This window comes from Anabrus simplex, chromosome 2 (genome assembly GCF_040414725.1).
Source record: "Anabrus simplex isolate iqAnaSimp1 chromosome 2, ASM4041472v1, whole genome shotgun sequence".
In the NCBI taxonomy this organism is placed as follows: Eukaryota; Metazoa; Arthropoda; class Insecta; order Orthoptera; family Tettigoniidae; genus Anabrus; species Anabrus simplex.
Genome location: NC_090266.1, coordinates 322,636,631 through 322,654,979, shown reverse-complemented (window position 1 = coordinate 322,654,979; position 18,349 = coordinate 322,636,631). Strand labels below are relative to the sequence as shown.

Here is an 18,349-nt window from a genome sequence, read left to right as displayed (position 1 = left end):
TTCGCCATACTGGGGGACTATGGAATTAAAGGTAGATTATTAAAATCAATCAAAAGCATTATGTTGACAATTGGGCTTCAGTGAGAATTGATGGTAGAATGAGTTCTTGGTTCAGGGTACTTACAGGGGTTAGACAAGGTTGTAATCTTTCACCTTTGCTGTTCGTAGTTTACATGGATCATCTGCTGAAAGGTATAAAATGGTAGGGAGGGATTCAATTAGGTGGAAATGTAGTAAGCAGTCTGGCCTATGCTGACGACTTGGTCTTAACGGCAGATTGTGCCGAAAGCCTGCAGTGTAATATCTTGGAACTTGAAAATAGGTGAAATGAGTATGGTATGAAAATTAGCCTCTCGAAGACTAAGTTGATGTCAGTAGGTAAGAAATTCAACAGAATCGAATGTCAGATTGGTGATACAAAGCTAGAACAGGTCGATAATTTCAAGTATTTAGGTTGTGTGTTCTCCCAGGATGGTAATATAGTAAGTGAGATTGAATCAAGGTGTAGTAAAGCTAATGCAGTGAACTCGCAGTTGCGATCAACAGTATTCTGTAAGAAGGAAGTGAGCTCCCAGACGAAACTATCTTTATATCGGTCTGTTTTCAGACCAACTTTGCTTTATAGGAGAGAAAGCTGGGTGGACTCAGGATATCTTATTCATAAGTTAGAAGTAACAGACATGAATGTAGCAAGAATGATTGCTGGTAAAAACAGTTGGGAACAATGGCAGGAGGGTACTCGGAATGAGGAGATAAGGCTAATTTAGGGATGAACTCGATGGAAGAAGCTGTATGCATAAACCGGCTTCGGTGGTGGGGTCATGTGAGGCGAATGGAGGAGAATACGTTACCTAGGAGAATAATTGACTCTGCTATGGAGGTTAAGAGAAGTAGAGGGAGACCAAGACGACGATGGTTAGACTCGGTTTCTAATGATTTAAAGATAAGAGGTATAGAACTAAATGAGGCCACAACACTAGTTGCAAATCGAGGATGGTGGCGACGTTTGGTAAATTCACAGAGGCTTGCAGACTGAACGCTGAAAGGCATAACAGTCTATAATGATAATGTATGTAATAATAATAATAATAATAATAATAATAATAATAATAATAATAATAATAATAATAATAATAATAGTAATTTCAATAGAATTAAAATAATCAAATATGAATAAAATACTTTATCGCCTCACGCTTGGGCATTAAATGAAATCTAATTAAAAAATACATGAATAAATAACTGAAATAAAATAATAATATAATTAAAATAAAATTAATTAATAAAAATAATCGTAACTTCCGTTGTATGAGCGCCAGTTCACCAGAAAGGATCCCTCGAATTTTGATGAAAATGAAAACCTACAACCTGTTTTCCAGCCTTTGATGGTCAGGGATGTAATGAATGAATCAGATATAGGCTGTTAGTACGATGGGGTCGCCACTCCCAAAGTGATTTATATTAATGAATAATGACTGACAGATGCTATGAAATGAGAATGGAGAATGTTGCACGATTGAAAGATGGCAGGGAAAACCGGAGTACCTGGAGATAAACCTGTCCCGCCACCGCTTTGTCCAGCACAAATCTCACATCGAGTGATCGGGATTTGAACCACGGTATCCAGCGGTGAGAGGCCGATGCGCTGCCACCTGAGCCACAGACACTTTAGAATTTTGATTATGCATGATAATTCTCTCTCTGAGGGCGTGTACATAAAGCTACGTACTTGTTCATCTGCTTCAGGCATTACCTAACCTTCTGAATACGATTAAATATGTAGGAGTCTGGCTCCATGGCTAAATGGTTAGCGTGCTGGCCTTTAGTCACAGGGGTCCCAGGTTCGAGTCCCGGCAGGGTCCAGAATTTTGACTTAATTGGTTAATTCCCCTAGCATGGGGACTCGGTGTATGTGTCGTCTTCATCATCATTTAATCCTCATTACGATGCATAGGTCGCCTACGGGAGTCAATTCAAAAGAACTGCACCTGGCGAGCCAAAGACCTTGGACACATCCTGGCACTAAAAGCCATACACCATTTCAATAGGTAGGAACTGTACCTAGGCTCATCAATAATTCCTCTGATTTTAAAATTACTAACTATAGTCTGAATAACATCCATGCATGAGCACCTTAACAACACACCAAAACATACATAAAATATACTCACAAAATACTGCTGGAATACTCCGTATTTAAAACAACAACAGTGGGAAACCAAAAGCGATGACCAAGCTATAATTTGCAGTCAGGCCGATGAAAGGTCATGACAAAGCATATATATATATATGGATGAATTCCCTTCACTATCTCTGTGTATCAACAGAACTTGCATATTCTCATTATTGGCAGTTGTTATATCACACAGATACTGTACATTTATAATACTGTGTTTACTGACTCCAACACTTGGTTTAAAGATACATTCACTCGAGCAACACACGCTTGCTGTTCCAGAACATAAATTATGGAAAGTATGAGACAAAGTATCCCACAGCTATCAACAACATATAAGACACCAAACCGCCACAAGTGATATAATAACAAGTGCCTAAACACTCCACAGTTTGTAGGTCAACTACGTTCCACAAACATAATAAGACCACGTTCCACAAAAGTTGGATCTCTTTTGCTGTTTACAGTCAAGTCCCCTCCGCCGTTTTCTCACATGCCTAAATAGATCTCAGCTTCCCCCTACTCTCATATGATACATCGAGATTGATCCTGGCCATTCAATCATGAGTAGAAGATCTCTTGCCATACCAAGACCACACCCTGAACCTCTTCCGTGTCCCCATGACTACAACATCAACAGACTCTGGGTAGTTCCATATGACTCACGCAAAGTTTCTGAGTCTTAAATAGCACTGTTTTCCCAACCGTTTGTACAAAACAAATTACACATATCACATATGGAGACCTTCCAGCTTAAAATATTAAGAATAAATATACACATGAAATAATAATAATAATAATAATAATAATAATAATAATAATAATAATAATAATAATAATACGAATAATGGCAATAATATCTCCTACTTCTGAATACAGTGCGAGGGTGTGATATATGTACTATCACAACATTTATCAGCACATCGGTGATTCTCTTTGGTGGTGGTTATCAATTTGGACACCTTCTCTTCCAATGTTGTCTGCAAATAGACTTAGCTCAATTCAGACAGTAAATGGTTGTCATCTGCCTCGTCTTATTGTCACATAAGTGACAATACATCTCTTCTGCTTGACTTAGCTTCTTTCTGTTTCATTTCCTCCTCATCACAACCCACAACCAGTCCTTAGATAGTATGACAAACCTTTCCCATCCAGGCTCTCTTTCTGCCCAGGCTGAATAAGCTGCTTGAATGAAATTCATTCAAGATATAACTTTACTGCTTGGGTTTTCCCTCATGTACTGATTACTGAAAATTATGCACAAGTTAATTGATTCCATGTTCAATATGTTATTAAAATAGTAAACCTATTGGTTTCCCTCCCACAGTTCATATATCGGCACATTTGATCAAATATTTCAAAACACACTTTGGTCTGGTTGTACAGAAGAACAATCTCCAATTTTTCTGCATTTTCTCTTATCAACTTTCTTTCATGCACTGTTGAAAGCAGAGTTATGAGTCAGATCTTGGCTTGTAAGGATCCAATGCGACTTTCTCCGTTTCACCATATAAGAACATCAAGTTCCCAGGATTATTAGTCGTGTCTGCCAACAACACGTCATTGTTATGTGGTTACATTTACTACAAATGCCAACAAAAAGTAAAATTTACACAGCGACCTATCGAAAATTACTTTGGCATGAAGAAATGTACTGGAGAACCTTCACATAGGAAGCCAAACTCACTACTTGGATGACAACACAACACATACATGGTAGGGAGGATCACTCCACCGTTTTGGTTAAGTGCAGTTACTGTACCTTTCTAGATTACTGCCTTGTTGGTGTTTGAGGGTTATTCTTGTACATTTCCAATTTTCTCTTTTCATAGATTCCCAGATTTCTTTCTGACACTGACGGAACATTAAGCCCAATATTAAAACGCATATGAGAATATACTCTGACAGTTTGATTTCAACTTTAACTTATATAAACGCCGGTTTATTAGAAAAACAGAAAGAACACAATGAAAATACAAACAAAAGAAAAACATATACCTCACAAGCATCCATTGCCACTGTGGCAAGATAATTTGGATCCTGCTTATTCCAAGCCAATCGTAAAAGTGGTGTATGCTGAGGGTCTTCATATATTATTGTTGAATGTTCCAAGTGCCGGAGGTCAAACATACGAACAGATCCATCAGCACCTAAAACAATCATGGATATGGGATCATAATAGCAATGCCATCAAGTAAAAAGAAGAGCAGCTTACGAAAACACAGAGATTTTAATTATACAGGAAACAGTACTTGAGTACATAAGAAAGATAAATATTAAAATTAAGTTGGTAGTATACAATTTATTCAGTGTACTCAGGATGTTATAACAAGCCAGTAGGTATCACACATACTTTTATCTGTCATTAGCAAGGATGACATACGGATGCATTGAAATATAGCAAGTACCACATCTCTGCAGCTGATCTTCAGATTTATTATCACTCATATCAACAAGACATGTAGTCAAAATTTACTCTGTCAATGGCGTATACTATTTTTGGTGCCATGGTAGGGAAGATCGCTCTGCCGTTTGGGTTAACTGTAAATAGGATGTACACCTACTTGAATGCTAGAGGCAGAAATACTTCTGGGATGATTCGGCACTTACAAACGCATAATATCAATGAAGAGGAATAGTCACAGAACACCTCCAGCCCGGTCTCGAGCGAGAGCGTTGCCCATTACTAATAAAAAGTCTGTGTGTGCCACTGGTAGGTACACAAATGAATAGGCTAAGTACAGAAACTGACGGCTACTGTAGGTACACGTACCTGGATACTAGAGGCGTGAGACACTTACCTGAGTTAAATGTGCCGGTATATATTGTAACTGTTTATAAATACTAATAAACATAAAAACAGAATATCATAAATAAAAATATATAAATAAAATACTTGAAATAAATTCAATTAATAAAAATAATGTATCGAAAAGTCCGTTGTATGGGCGCCAGAGTTCACCGGAATGGATCCCTCGAATTTAGATACAGCATGATAATTCTTTATATCCCAGGGCGTGTACATAATGCTGCGTACTGGTACATCTGCTCCAGGCCTTACCTAACCTTCTGAAAACAACTAAATAGGTAGGAACTGCACCTAGGTTCAACAATAACTCCACTGATTCTAAAATATCTAACTATATTCTCAATAAAATCTATGCATGAGCACCTCATCAACACACCAAAATACACTTATAATACACAAACAAAAGATTGCTGGAAGACTCCATATTTACTACAACAACAATGAAAACAGTGGGAAAATGAAAGCGAGAACTAAGCCACCATTTGTAGTTAGTTCGTTGAACAATGTACATATATGTATATAAGAACCCTTCACTGTCTCTGTATCAACACGACTTGCCGATTCTCATAATAGGCAGTTAAAATATCACACAGATACTGTACCTCATAATACTGTGTTCACAGACTTTAACACTTGTTGTAAAGATATACACATTTCAGCAACACACGCTTGTCGATTCTGAACATAAATTATGGAAAGTCTGAGATAGCTTTCACCAACATATAATGCCAGGCCGCCACAAGTGCTACAATACCTAATGCGTAAGCAATCCACAATTTGTCGATCAGCCACTTTCCACGAACATAACAAGACTACGTTCCACGAACGTTTGAAGTCCAGTCCACTGCAGCAGTGTCACTTGAATACCGTATATCCAGTTTCACTCCCGTGCGTGTTAGCACTACTTCCTTCCCGTACAATGTGTCTGCACTACTTCCTTCTCGTACAGTGTGTCAGCACTACTTCCTTTCCCGTACCATGTGTCTGGTTCCCGCCGTTTGATCAACCTTTACAGACATCAGCATTCCCCTTCCTCTCACGTGATACATCTGGATTGATCCTCGCCAGCAATCATGGTAGATCCTCTTGTCAAGTCCACGCCATGAACTCCTTCTTGGTCCCAAGACATAAACAAACTCTCTGGGGTGTTTAACATGAGTCATAGAACTTTCCTAGTACAACAAGCTCATCTCATCAGATTGGGGTATATACGTGACTCATGCAAAGTTGATATAGATGTTGATTCCCATAGGGAATCAGAAATATTTGTCCTGAATGAGTAAATTTATAATACCAATATAAATGGTCCATTATTGGACATTATAAATTTTCTAGCTAACTCATTCGTGGTTGCCAGCATTTTGCCCTAGTGTGCTAGGTTGGGCTCATCAGTTGGTACCTAGCACACCTACCAAGACGCTGGCTAGTGCATACCGTGGAGGCCACTGCGTAGGCTACTTGGAGCCACCGGCAGTGCCAATGCACTATGAGACACTTTGTCTCTTTACCAAAAATTGATGCCTGCTTGGCTATCAGATGATATAGACATCTGAAATATTTGTTCCGAATGAGTAAATTTATAATACCAATATAAATGGTCCGTTATTGGACATTATAAATTTTCCAGCTAACTCATTCCTGGTTGCCAGCGTTTCGCCCTCGTGAGCTAGGTGCAACCAGGAATGAGTTAGCTGAAAAATTTATAATGTCCAATAACAGACCATTTATATTGGTATTATAAATTTACTCATTCGGGAAAAATATTTCAGATTCCCTATGGGAATCAACATCTGTATCATCTGATAGCCAAGCAGGCATCAATTTTTGGTAAAGAGACAAAGTGTCTCATAGTGCATTAGCACTGCTGGTGGCTCGAAGTAGCCTACGCAGTGGCCACCAGGGTATGCACTAGCCAGCGTCTTGGTAGGTGTGCTAGGTACCAACTGATGAGCCCAACCTAGCACACAAGGGCAAAACGCTGGCAACCAGGAATGAGTGAGCTGGAAAATTTATAATGTCCAATAACGGACCATTCATATTGGTATCATACAAAGTTTCCAAGTTCCAATACAGCAATGTTTTCCCAGCCGTATGGTCAAAACAAATTACTCATACTACATGCATGGAGACCTCCCAGCTTACAAATATTAATGACGAAATATACAATTGAAATACTGACAATAATAATAATAATAATAATAATAATAATAATAATAATAATAAATCAAATACTGACAATAATATCTCTCACTTCTACATACAGTGCGAGGGTGTGATACATGTACTATCACATAACGCCCCCTTGGTGAATCGATGATATAACATATTATGATTCACCATAAAACAGAACTTCATAAATGATATAACTGAACACTTAAATTACTGTAATAATGATATATACATTGCGTCCACTGCATTGTATTCACACACGGGAAATATATTTTTTTTTAAATATATAATTTGTCCAAATAATAATAATAATAATAATAATATGGCTATATACACACAACTCCGATTGTTTCATATATCATTGAACACAACCCTTCTTACTAATGAACACAAATTTAAAATTGATAATATTTACATCCAAGGTGCAGATCCTATCTCTTATATCTGCGAAGGCTATAGATATTAAATGTCTCAAGGAACTTGTTGTCAGAAGTTAGAAGTCGATAAGCACACTTGCCTATTCTAATGTCCACAGTATACGGACCCTGATATAATTGAAAAACCTTAAGCATAGTTTTCTGATCGGCATTCGACAAATGAGGAACCTTGAGAAGCACCTCGTCACCCACCTCAAACTCGTCTTGTCCTTTCCCCTTTTGCTGGCGAATTCTCCTATTACCTGCCTTAATTAAATTATCCCTAGCCAGCTAGAAGCAGATTCCCTGGGTACCGCCTCTCCTGTAGCTAAACCTAGTATTCTAGCGAGTTTGTTGGTAGGCTTCCTACCTAATTGAACCTCAATCGGAGAATGTCCAGTGCTGTCGTGCTTAGTGATGTTAAACCACCACTCAATATCATCCAGGCGATTAAACCAGGAGCTGTGTTTCTCGCTCACATACGACCTGAACATCCTGCCAAGTTCTCTCATGACTCTTTCAGACATATTGCCTTGCGGATATCGTATCGATGAATAAATATGTTGGATCCCAATTTCTGCCAATTTGGTTCTCCAGACTTTTGAGGAAAATTGTGATCCATGGTCTGATGGTATCCTGAGTGGCTTATCAAACTCAGGCACATACTTGTCAATGATCTGATTGACACACCCTCTCCCTGTGGACTTTCTCAGGTGATACAACTTGACGTATTTGCTGAAGGCATCTAATACGACAAATATGAACTGGTATCCATACCGAGAAGACACTAACGGTCCATACAAATCCACGCATACAAGCTCTCCAGGCACCTGCGTCAAAACTACCTGTCTAGGACCCTCTAAATGCATGTTGGGGTGCTTGCAGCGCTGACACAAGTCGCTAGAATTTTCCTAACATCCCTTCCCATGTTCTTCCAGATGAAATTGTACTGAAGAGCACATAAAAACTTGTCCGGACCGAAATGTCCCAACTCCTTGTGATAAAACCAAACAATGTCTTCTATCAAAGACTTGGGAACTATCACACACCACAGATCGTTATAACACTTCTTAGCCAGTAAATCATCTTGTAATCTGTACCATCGCTTAAGTGCGGCCAGTATCCAGTATTCGGGAGATAGTAGGTTTGAACCCCACTCTCGGCAGCCCCGAAAATGGTTTTCTGTGGTTTCCCATTTCACACCAGGCAAATGCTGGGGCTGTACCTCAATTAGGGCCACGGCCGCTTCCTTCCCACTCCTAGCCCTTTCCTGTCCCATCGTCGCTGTAAGACCTATCTGTGTCGGTGCGACGTACAACAACTAGCAAAAAAAAAAAAAACTGTACCATGTGTTACCTTTCTGAATCTGAGTGTCAGGCTCACTAGCCTCCAATTTACCAATTATCTGAATGAGGTCATCCTCCTTCCTCTGTTCAACATTAATCTTATGCAAACGCAACTTCTCCTCCTTACGATCATAAAATTTTGCAGTACAAACTAAAATGCCTCCCAACTGTTCGGCGACAATGTCTTCACGAGATACCTGAGGGTTTCTACTCAGTAAATCTGCTAAGACATTGTCTGTCCCTTTGACATGAGATATGTCAAAGTCGTACTCTTGTAAGGCAAGAATCCAAAGAGACATACGATTAGATGTCAACTTACACATCTGCGTAAAAATCAGAGCAATGTGATCCGTCATAATCTTAAATTTAGTTCCTAATACATACGTTCTAAATTTAGCCAAGGAGTACACAATGGCAAGCAACTCTAATTCGGTAACGGTATACCTCTTCTCAGCTAAACTAAGTCCCCTACTAGCATGAGACACAATCCCAAGGTTACCCTCATCCTCCTCCTGAAATAACACCCCCGCGATCCCCTTATCGCTAGCATCAGTCATAACTAAGTATGCACGGTCTGATCTAGGATATTTTAGCATGACAGCTTCTCAAAAACCTTAAGCTGTGTGAAAGCTGTATCATGCTCCGGACCCAATTCCACCTAGCATTACTCTTAAGGAGTTCCCTAAATGGCTCTATGAGAAATTAATACCTGATTACAAACCTCCTAAAATAATTGCACACTCCCAAAAAGGACCGAAGTTGTCTGACGTTATGTGGTGTCTTGGTGTTGAAAATTTGTTCTAATTTCGCCTGTTTCAGAGTTACACCCTGCTGCGTGATAGTGTGATCTAGAAATATTATGTGTTGTGCAGAAATCCCTCAACTTACGAAAAACAATTCCTAAGTGTCTCATGTGTTCCTCGAATTTATGTGATGCAATGACAGGTCATCAACATAACTGGTGGTGAAATCCTCCGTTTCATGTCCCAGCACAATGTCTAATGCCCTGATAAGTGCGGCAGATGATGTTTTTGTACCAAAAGGGATGCGTGTGAACTGAAATAACTTATTCTTATAAAGAAACGCTGAGAATTGCCTATCTTCCTTCCTTAAGGGAACTTGCCAGAAACTAGAGCTTAAATCTACCATCGTGAGCCATTTCCTACCATCGAAATGTTGGATCAGGTCTTCGGTAGTCTCAGGTCGTTGTTGATGGGGTGCTATGCATTTGTTCATCTCTCTCGCATCTAAGCACACGCGAACACTCCCATCCTTCTTGGCTACAACCACTAAAGGGTTCACATACTGACTACTTGAAGGTTCAATTATCCCATCCTCCAACATTTTCGATATAACCTCATCTACAGCTCTGGCATGAACATGTGGGATAGGGTACCGCGGTCCCACAAAACTCGAGCGATCAGTGATGTCAAACTTATGTTCATAAAGGTGAGTTTTTCCAGGCTTACCACTAAAAACGTCGCTATACTCTACTAACAAAGAAAATAAAAAAATTCTTCTGCTCTTGTACTAAATTCGTTCTGTCCACAGCCTCGAGGAACTGGTCTCCCTGACTAGTCTCCACAGACATGTGACACAGATTTACCTGTGACTCTCTATCACAAACATCATTTACTTCAACATAGTAAGCCACCTGGATACAACTCAACTCATGAACAAAAATTCCCTCATCGATTTTGTACTCCAATTTCATTAAATCACGAGAACTACCCCAAAAGAATCGAATCGTCGCACTATCATAATCTAACTTAACCCCTTGACTACCCAACCAATCAGCCCCAAAAATCACCGGATATACTAAATTAGGCACTAATAAACATACCTGAAAAACAGTCTCACTGCCTACTGGAATAGCCACTTGATTCTTAATTCTATGTGATTTGCTGCCTACTGCAGACAAGATGAATGTGTTACTGACAGGAATTTGCTCTATGATATGTCCTTTCCTCTTGGCATCATCACAAAACTTAAGATTAATACAAGAATTTTCACTACTTGAATCTAATAAAGCCTTGACCTTGTTCTCCCAAATCTCAACTTCAAACACAGGCATGATCATAATAGTTTCAGATTCCTCCTGATCACAAAACACTTGGTCATTCAAGAATTCCTCTTTCACGTCTAAATCATAACTTACCTGTTTCATCGCGTGAATAGGAATTTCGGTATCGGACTGCCTATCTGACCCAACTAAGAAGTCCAATTCCGGTTTAAATTACTTGACGTGGCTTGTTCACTGTTATCATGTCTCTGCACTTGATCTGGAGGTCTTTGATCCGTACGCCCCCTACTTTCTGATTCCCCTTCTGGAATTACCACCCTGATTCCCTTGCCTAGAATGACTGAAATTCTGATTATTCCTATCTCCCACTAGCTGATTACCTTGTCTCCCATTATCCCCATAATTTCTACCTTCACTTTGCCTAGTCCTCCCCTGCCCTTCCAAAGCATCGAACCTCTCTAAAAGCTGCTCTAATTCCTTAATCATAACGATATTCTGCATACATGCAGCTAATCCGACCTTCTCAGGAAAATGCCTCAACATCTGGCGGACCGTATCTCTCTCCGATGCTACACCTTCAATATTCTGGGTGATCAGAACATGCACCAAGAAATACTCCGTCACAGACATACCTTCCTGAAGTCTATATTTACCAAACAGCACGCGATCTCTTTCCCTTCCCTAAATAGCTTCACTCCAAAATTTAGAACTAAATTTCTCCCTAAATTCCTCCAAACTCGAAATACCCTGTCTATAAACTTGAAACCAAGATCTCGCTTCTCCAACAAATGCAACATCCAACATCTCATCTACCATACTCCACTCAATCAAACAATCGTCAAGATTCTTGGAAAACCGTTTCTCCACTGTTTTCAAGAATTCCATCGGATTACACTGCCGACCATTAAATTTGGGTAATTCAGAGTCCTTCGAACAAGATACGTACCTATTACATATACTGCTACCTACTTGGATTTGACTGATCTCCTGCCTTAATTTCACATGACATGTTTTAATTCCTTCTTCCACTACCATTCTGGCATTTCCTTGTACTGACTTGAGGTCATCTTTTACCAACTTAAGGTCTTTTACCAATTTCTCATTCTTCTCATCTATACGCTTCACTAAAATGTTCTGATTAGATTTAATTCTATCTATTTCTTCGACTTTATCCTCCACTATTTTTATTCTCTTATCACATTCCTTGCTGTTTTCCACACATTCCTTCCTAACTACATTAAATCAACATTCGATTTTGTCAGTCAGTTCCAAGCATTGAGCTTCTACATTATTGAATTCCTGAATTTCCCTGCTTTGATGGTCAAACTTCTGGTTTAATTCATCTATTCTACCATTCACAGCACTGCTTAAACTATCAATTTTAGACAATTCAACACTCACTGAATTTAACTCCTTACTCTGATTCTCAATCTTACTGGACAATTCCGTTACTAACTGAATTTATTTCACTATTAATACTGTATATTTCATTACTTAAAAAACTCATTTCATTCTTCAACTCTTTACTCTGACTATCAATCTTACTGGACAATTCAACATTATTATTATTGATTTTACTGGACAATTCAACATTATTATTATCGATTTTACTGGACAGTTCCAGCCTCTGACTATCAATCTTACTGGATAATTCTACACTCTTACTGTTTAATTCATTACTTAAAGAATTCAATTCACTCTTCAACTCTTTACTCTGACTATCAAGTAGTAATTTAAGCATACTGAGCATTGAAGCCTTGCCTTGATCCCCTACATTCTGAGTTTAAGACGGGTGACTAGGTTCCTCACCTATCGTTGCCAATTGATCTTTCCTACTATCAGCCATTTCGCTATTCTCACTTAAATTAGATAAACTCAATGTGGTGGAATTCTTTTGACTTCTCTTATCCTGATTCTTAGTACCAGCAACTTTAACAACCTCTCTATTTCTTAATTTTATAATACTCGACTCGCTACAACATTTCTTCATACTCCAAAATACACATGAAACATATAAAACACTTCACTGAAATAGTTTGTAGAATTCTGTCCACACCTGACAAGTGCACCTATGCTTATAAGCCTAACAGATGTACCAATCATTCATCCCCACATTGGGCGCCAATTGTAACTGTTTATAAATACTAATAAACATAAAAAATAGAATATCATAAATTAAAATATATAAATAAATAAAATACTTGAAATAAATTAAATTAATAAATATAATGTATCGAAAAGTCCGTTGTATGGGCACCAGAGTTCACCAGAATGGATCCCTCGAATTTAGATACAGCGTGATAATTCTTTATATCCCAGGGCATGTACATAATGCTGCGTACTTGTACATCTGCTTCAGACCTTACCTAGCCTTATGAAAACAACTAAATAGGTAGGAACTGCACCTAGGTTCATCAATAACTCCACTGATTCTAAAATATCTAACTACATTCTCAATAAAATCTGTGCATGAGCACCTCATCAACACTCCAAAATACACTTATAATACACAAACAAAAGATTGCTGGAACACTCCATATTTACTACAACAACAATGAAAACAGTGGGAAAATGAAAGCGAGAACTAAGCCACCATTTGTAGTTAGTTCGTTGAACAATGTACATATATGTATATAAGAACCCTTCACTGTCTCTGTATCAACACGACTTGTCGATTCTCATAATCGGCAGTTATAACATCACACAGATACTGTACCTCGTAATACTGTGTTCACAGACTTTAACACTCGTTGTAAAGATATATATACATTTGAGCAACACACGCTTGTCGATTCTGAACATAAATTACGGAAAGTCTGAGATAGCTTTCACCAACATATAATGCCAGGCCGCCACAAGTGCTACAAATACCTAATGCGTAAGCACTCCATAATTTAGTCGATCAGCCACTTTCCACGAACATAACAAGACTACGTTCCACGAACGTTTGAAGTCCAGTCCATTGTAGCAGTGTCACTCGAATACCGTATATCCAGTTTCACTCCCGTGTGTGTTAGCACTACTTTCTTCCCGTACAATGTGTCTGCACTACTTCCTTCTCATGCAGTGTGTTAGCACTCCTTCTTTCCCATACCGTGTGTCTGGTTCCCGCCATTTGATCAACCTTTATAGACATCAGCATTCCCCTTCCTCTCACATGATACGTCTGGATTGATCCTCGCCAGCCAATCATGGTAGATCCTTTGGTCAAGACCACACCGTGAACTCCTTCTTAGTCCCAAGACATAAACAAACTCTCTGGGGTGTTTAACATGAGTCATAGAACTTTCCTAGTACAACAACAAGCTCATCTCATCAGACTGGGATATATACGTGACTCATGCAAAGTTTCCAAGTTCCAATATAGCAATGTTTTCCCAGCCGTATGGTCAAAACAAATTACTCATACTACATGTATGGAGACCTCCCAGCTTACAAATATTAATGACGAAATATACAATTGAAATACTGACGATGATAATAATAATAATAATAATAATAATAATAATAATAATAATAATAATAATAATAATAATAATAATAAATAGAATACTGACAATAATATCTCTGACTTCTACATATAGTGCAAAGGTGTGATATATGTACTATCACAATATTTAAAATAGTCTTGTAATTTTTAGGATTATTAACTAACGAAATGAGTAACGACTGTAACTACTGTCTCCTCGCACTTGACTCAGGTCTCCAAGGACTGCTGCTAATAGCACTTACCGTTACACTAGGGAGGTTAACCAGCATTGTATATTGTGTATAATGTACCGCGTGACCCAAATGCAAAGGAATAGCAGTTTTACTGGAAATTTTGTGCTTTACTCATAACTGATGCATTACAGACCAACCAGAAGATGGTATTACGTGAGTAACTTTGCTTTTCAAAGTCTATATTGTAAGAGTGGACAAAGTGCATTGCTGGCATTTTTTGCTCGTAATTAGCAAAACGAGTGGTTGCACACAGTTGATGAAACATCAGCAGTCATGCTTTGTAACACCCAAGAGACAGACTACTATTCTTGAAATTGTAACCATTCTGAATGTGGGCCATTGCTATCTGCAACAATCTGTGCAGGCTATGCATGACTGTAATGGTTTTATTATGTTTTTGTGGTCTTTATTGGACACTTTCGTCTGTGTGTAGCACTCATATTGGCCATACTCACTGGAGAGCACGATGTTCAGCTTTGTGTTGATGAATGATCTTGTGAGGTGACTGTGACAAGATGAAATTAGGAGAAAGGTTGTGATCTATATGTTGGCGTAGTGTTATGTTTGCACTGTCCGACTCGTTGGCTGAATGGTCAGCATACTGGCCTTCGGTTCAGAGGATCCCGGTTCGATTCCTGGCCGGGTCGGGGATTTTAACCTTAATTGGTTAATTTCAATGGCCCGGGGGCTGGGTGTTTGTGCTGTCCCCAACATTCCTGCAACTCACACACCACATATAACACTATCCTCCACCACAATAACACGCAGGTACCTACACATGGCAGATGCCGCCCACCCTCATCGGAGCGTCTGCCTTACAAGGGCTGCACTCAGCTAGAAATAGCCACACAAAATTATTATTATTATATATTTGCACTTCGTACAGTATGATTACCGTCGAACATATTAAAGAACTAACGTTTTCTTCTCTTTCTACCAAGAAGAAAGTTGAACTGAAGGAGTGTGGTAGACCGACACCAGACTTCTCGTTGAAAAAATCGGAGACCAAGGAAAATGAAAATAGGGCTTTCCAAAGACAACTTAATTCTCCTGATGTACATAACAAGAACCTGTGGACATGTGGAAGTGATATCTCAGAAACCTTTTACTGCTTTCCAGGACCTCCTGTAGAGCAACCAAAAATGGTTAACCGCTGGACCAGAACGTGATGAGAGGATGAAGGTAGGTACTATCTTGTACTAAATTGCATTAATAATAATAATAATAATAATAATAATAATAATAATAATAATAATAATAATAATAATAATAATAATAATAATAATAATTGCATATGCATTGCACCATATAGTATTTGAAGTGTGTATCTTGATAAAATGGTTTGAAGAACTTTAGATATTTGTGGAATTACGAAACTAAGGTTGCTGATATCCATGAGCTGCCACTGTAAAAAATACATTAAAATACACAAACTAAAACAGAGTCAATAGAATAAAATGTAGTAAACAATAATATAGTCGAACATCAGGCTCTCTCCAAGGCTTACAACCTTGGAAGTAACTTGGTCGATATAAAACTACACCGACCCCAAACTACAAGTTTTCAACTGCAAAGCATGGAGGAAAATACAACAGGAAATTGTACCCCAGGTGGTAACCAATCCACCGTCGCCTTGAGGGATGCAAGCAGGCCTTCGGATTCTGGGGAGCCTGCACCTACATGCAAGGAGGTATCGGAGACTCCTAGGAACAAAATCAGCCACAAACAACGAAATTTTTTTGCTACCTTCAATGCCAACTCCCTCTTGAAAGTTGGTAAACTCAAACATCTTACGGATGTCCTCTCCCATCATGAAATCCTAATTGCAGCAATTCAAGAGTCAAGGTTTACTGATGAACATGCGTTTGAATCACAAGGTTATAGAATCTTCTAAGAGAAAACTGGCAAACGTGTGATGAAAACTGTTCCACACCTCGGCACAGGATTTATTGTCAGCAGGAAAATTATTGATTCAGTCACCGATTTCAGCTCTCCTAACAGCAGGGTCTCGATGCTTAGCTTTCGGAGTATGAACAACGTACACACGCTTGTGAACGTACATGCACCAATTAACCAGGCAAACAAGAAAGACCCAGAAGGAACAGACAAATTCTGGGAGGACCTGGAAGATGTTATATCAAAAATTCCTGACAAACACACAATCATTTTGCTTGGAGACTTCAATGCCCAGATTGGCAAAGAAAGGAAATTCCAAAATATCGTTGGAAACTATCCAGCCCACAGACGAGCCAACCGAAATGGGGAAAGGCTTATAGAGCTTTGTAAGGCATTCAGTCTTGTTCTTAAGTCAACAGCCTTCAAACATCTACCAAGAAAACAAAAGACATGGATATCACCAAATCCTCACTTGGGAGAATTTCAAATAGATCATGTTGCCATTGCACGAAAAGCAACACAAGAGATCCAAAATGTTAAAGTCCTGAGAAGTGCTAACCTTGACTCAGACCACTATCTATCCAAGATCAAAATTAAGCTTCATCCAAGAAACACCAAAAGAGTTAAGATAAAGAAAACTAGCAAATTTGATACAGAAAAGCTGAAAACCAGCGAAAAATTCACTCAGAAACTTCAGTCTTTGGACACAGAAAATTGGGAACAACTGAAAAATGCCATTGTTGAAACGGCTGAGGAGACAGTATTGCTAAAGAAACCAAAGAAGCATCCGTGGTGGACTCAAGAATGTGATGAAGCCATAACACAAAGACAAATCGCTTGGCAAAGATGGAATTCCCTGAAGAATCCAGAAAGATATGAAGACTTTCTGGAGGCTGGGAAACATGCAGCGAAAGTGATCCGCCAAGTAAAGCGCGCATTTGACAAAAACCAACTGACACAGATCGAGCAGGACTTCAATAAGAATAATACTAGAGATTTCTATAGAACCTTCAAACACAACCTCACCAAGTACACCCCACCAAGTCTACACTTCCGAGATCAAAATGGAGAAGTTGCCTACAACGACAAGGATAACTGCCAAATCTTGGCTAAATATTTTGAATCTCTTCTTAACTGCGAAGAACCAGAATCAGAATTCACCTTTGAAGAATCCAGACATCCCAACCCAGACTCTTCTCCCCCCACAAAAGAGGAAATCAAACAGATAATTACATCATTAAAGAACAACAAAGCACCTGGAGAAGATGCGATAATTGCTGAACTCTGGAAGGCTGCAGGTGAAAAGGCGATCGATAAACTAACTGAGATCATTCGCGAGATCTGGGAAACAGAGAAGATCCCAAATGATTGGACAGCAGCCCTGATTCATCCCCTACATAAGAAAGGTGACAAAACAGATGTAAACAACTATCGCGGCATCTCCCTTCTCGCAGTAACATACAAAATTCTCTCCAAAGCCCTTCAAACTCGGGCAGAAGAGCAACTTGATTCACAGTTGGGTGAATACCAAGGAGGCTTTAGAAAAGGACGATCTTGTGCAGAGCAGATCATGAACCTTAAGTCTGTCCTGTCGTACCTAAAATCCAGGAATAAGAATTTTGTAGTTACTTTTGTTGACTTCCAAAAAGCCTACGACTCCATAGACCGACACACACTCCTCCGCATTCTGAAGGAAATGGGCTTAGACAACAAAACGAGAGCTATCATTCAACAGACCTTAACCAGCACTACGTCCAGGGTGAAATTCAGGGGAGAAATTTCGAACGTCTT

General features: G+C 39.0%; 1 protein-coding gene across 4 annotated transcripts in view; it reads right to left on the bottom strand.

Moving 5' to 3' along the window:
* LOC136864101 (DDB1- and CUL4-associated factor 7) overlaps positions 1-18,349 on the bottom strand; it is a 512,531-nt gene that overhangs the window by 156,044 nt on the left and 338,138 nt on the right. For all 4 annotated transcript variants that reach the window (XM_067140674.2, XM_067140673.2, XM_067140676.2 and 1 more), the window contains one exon: positions 4,175-4,326. In XM_067140674.2, coding sequence (XP_066996775.1) covers positions 4,175-4,326 — 152 coding nt within the window. The remainder of the gene's footprint in view (positions 1-4,174; positions 4,327-18,349) is intronic.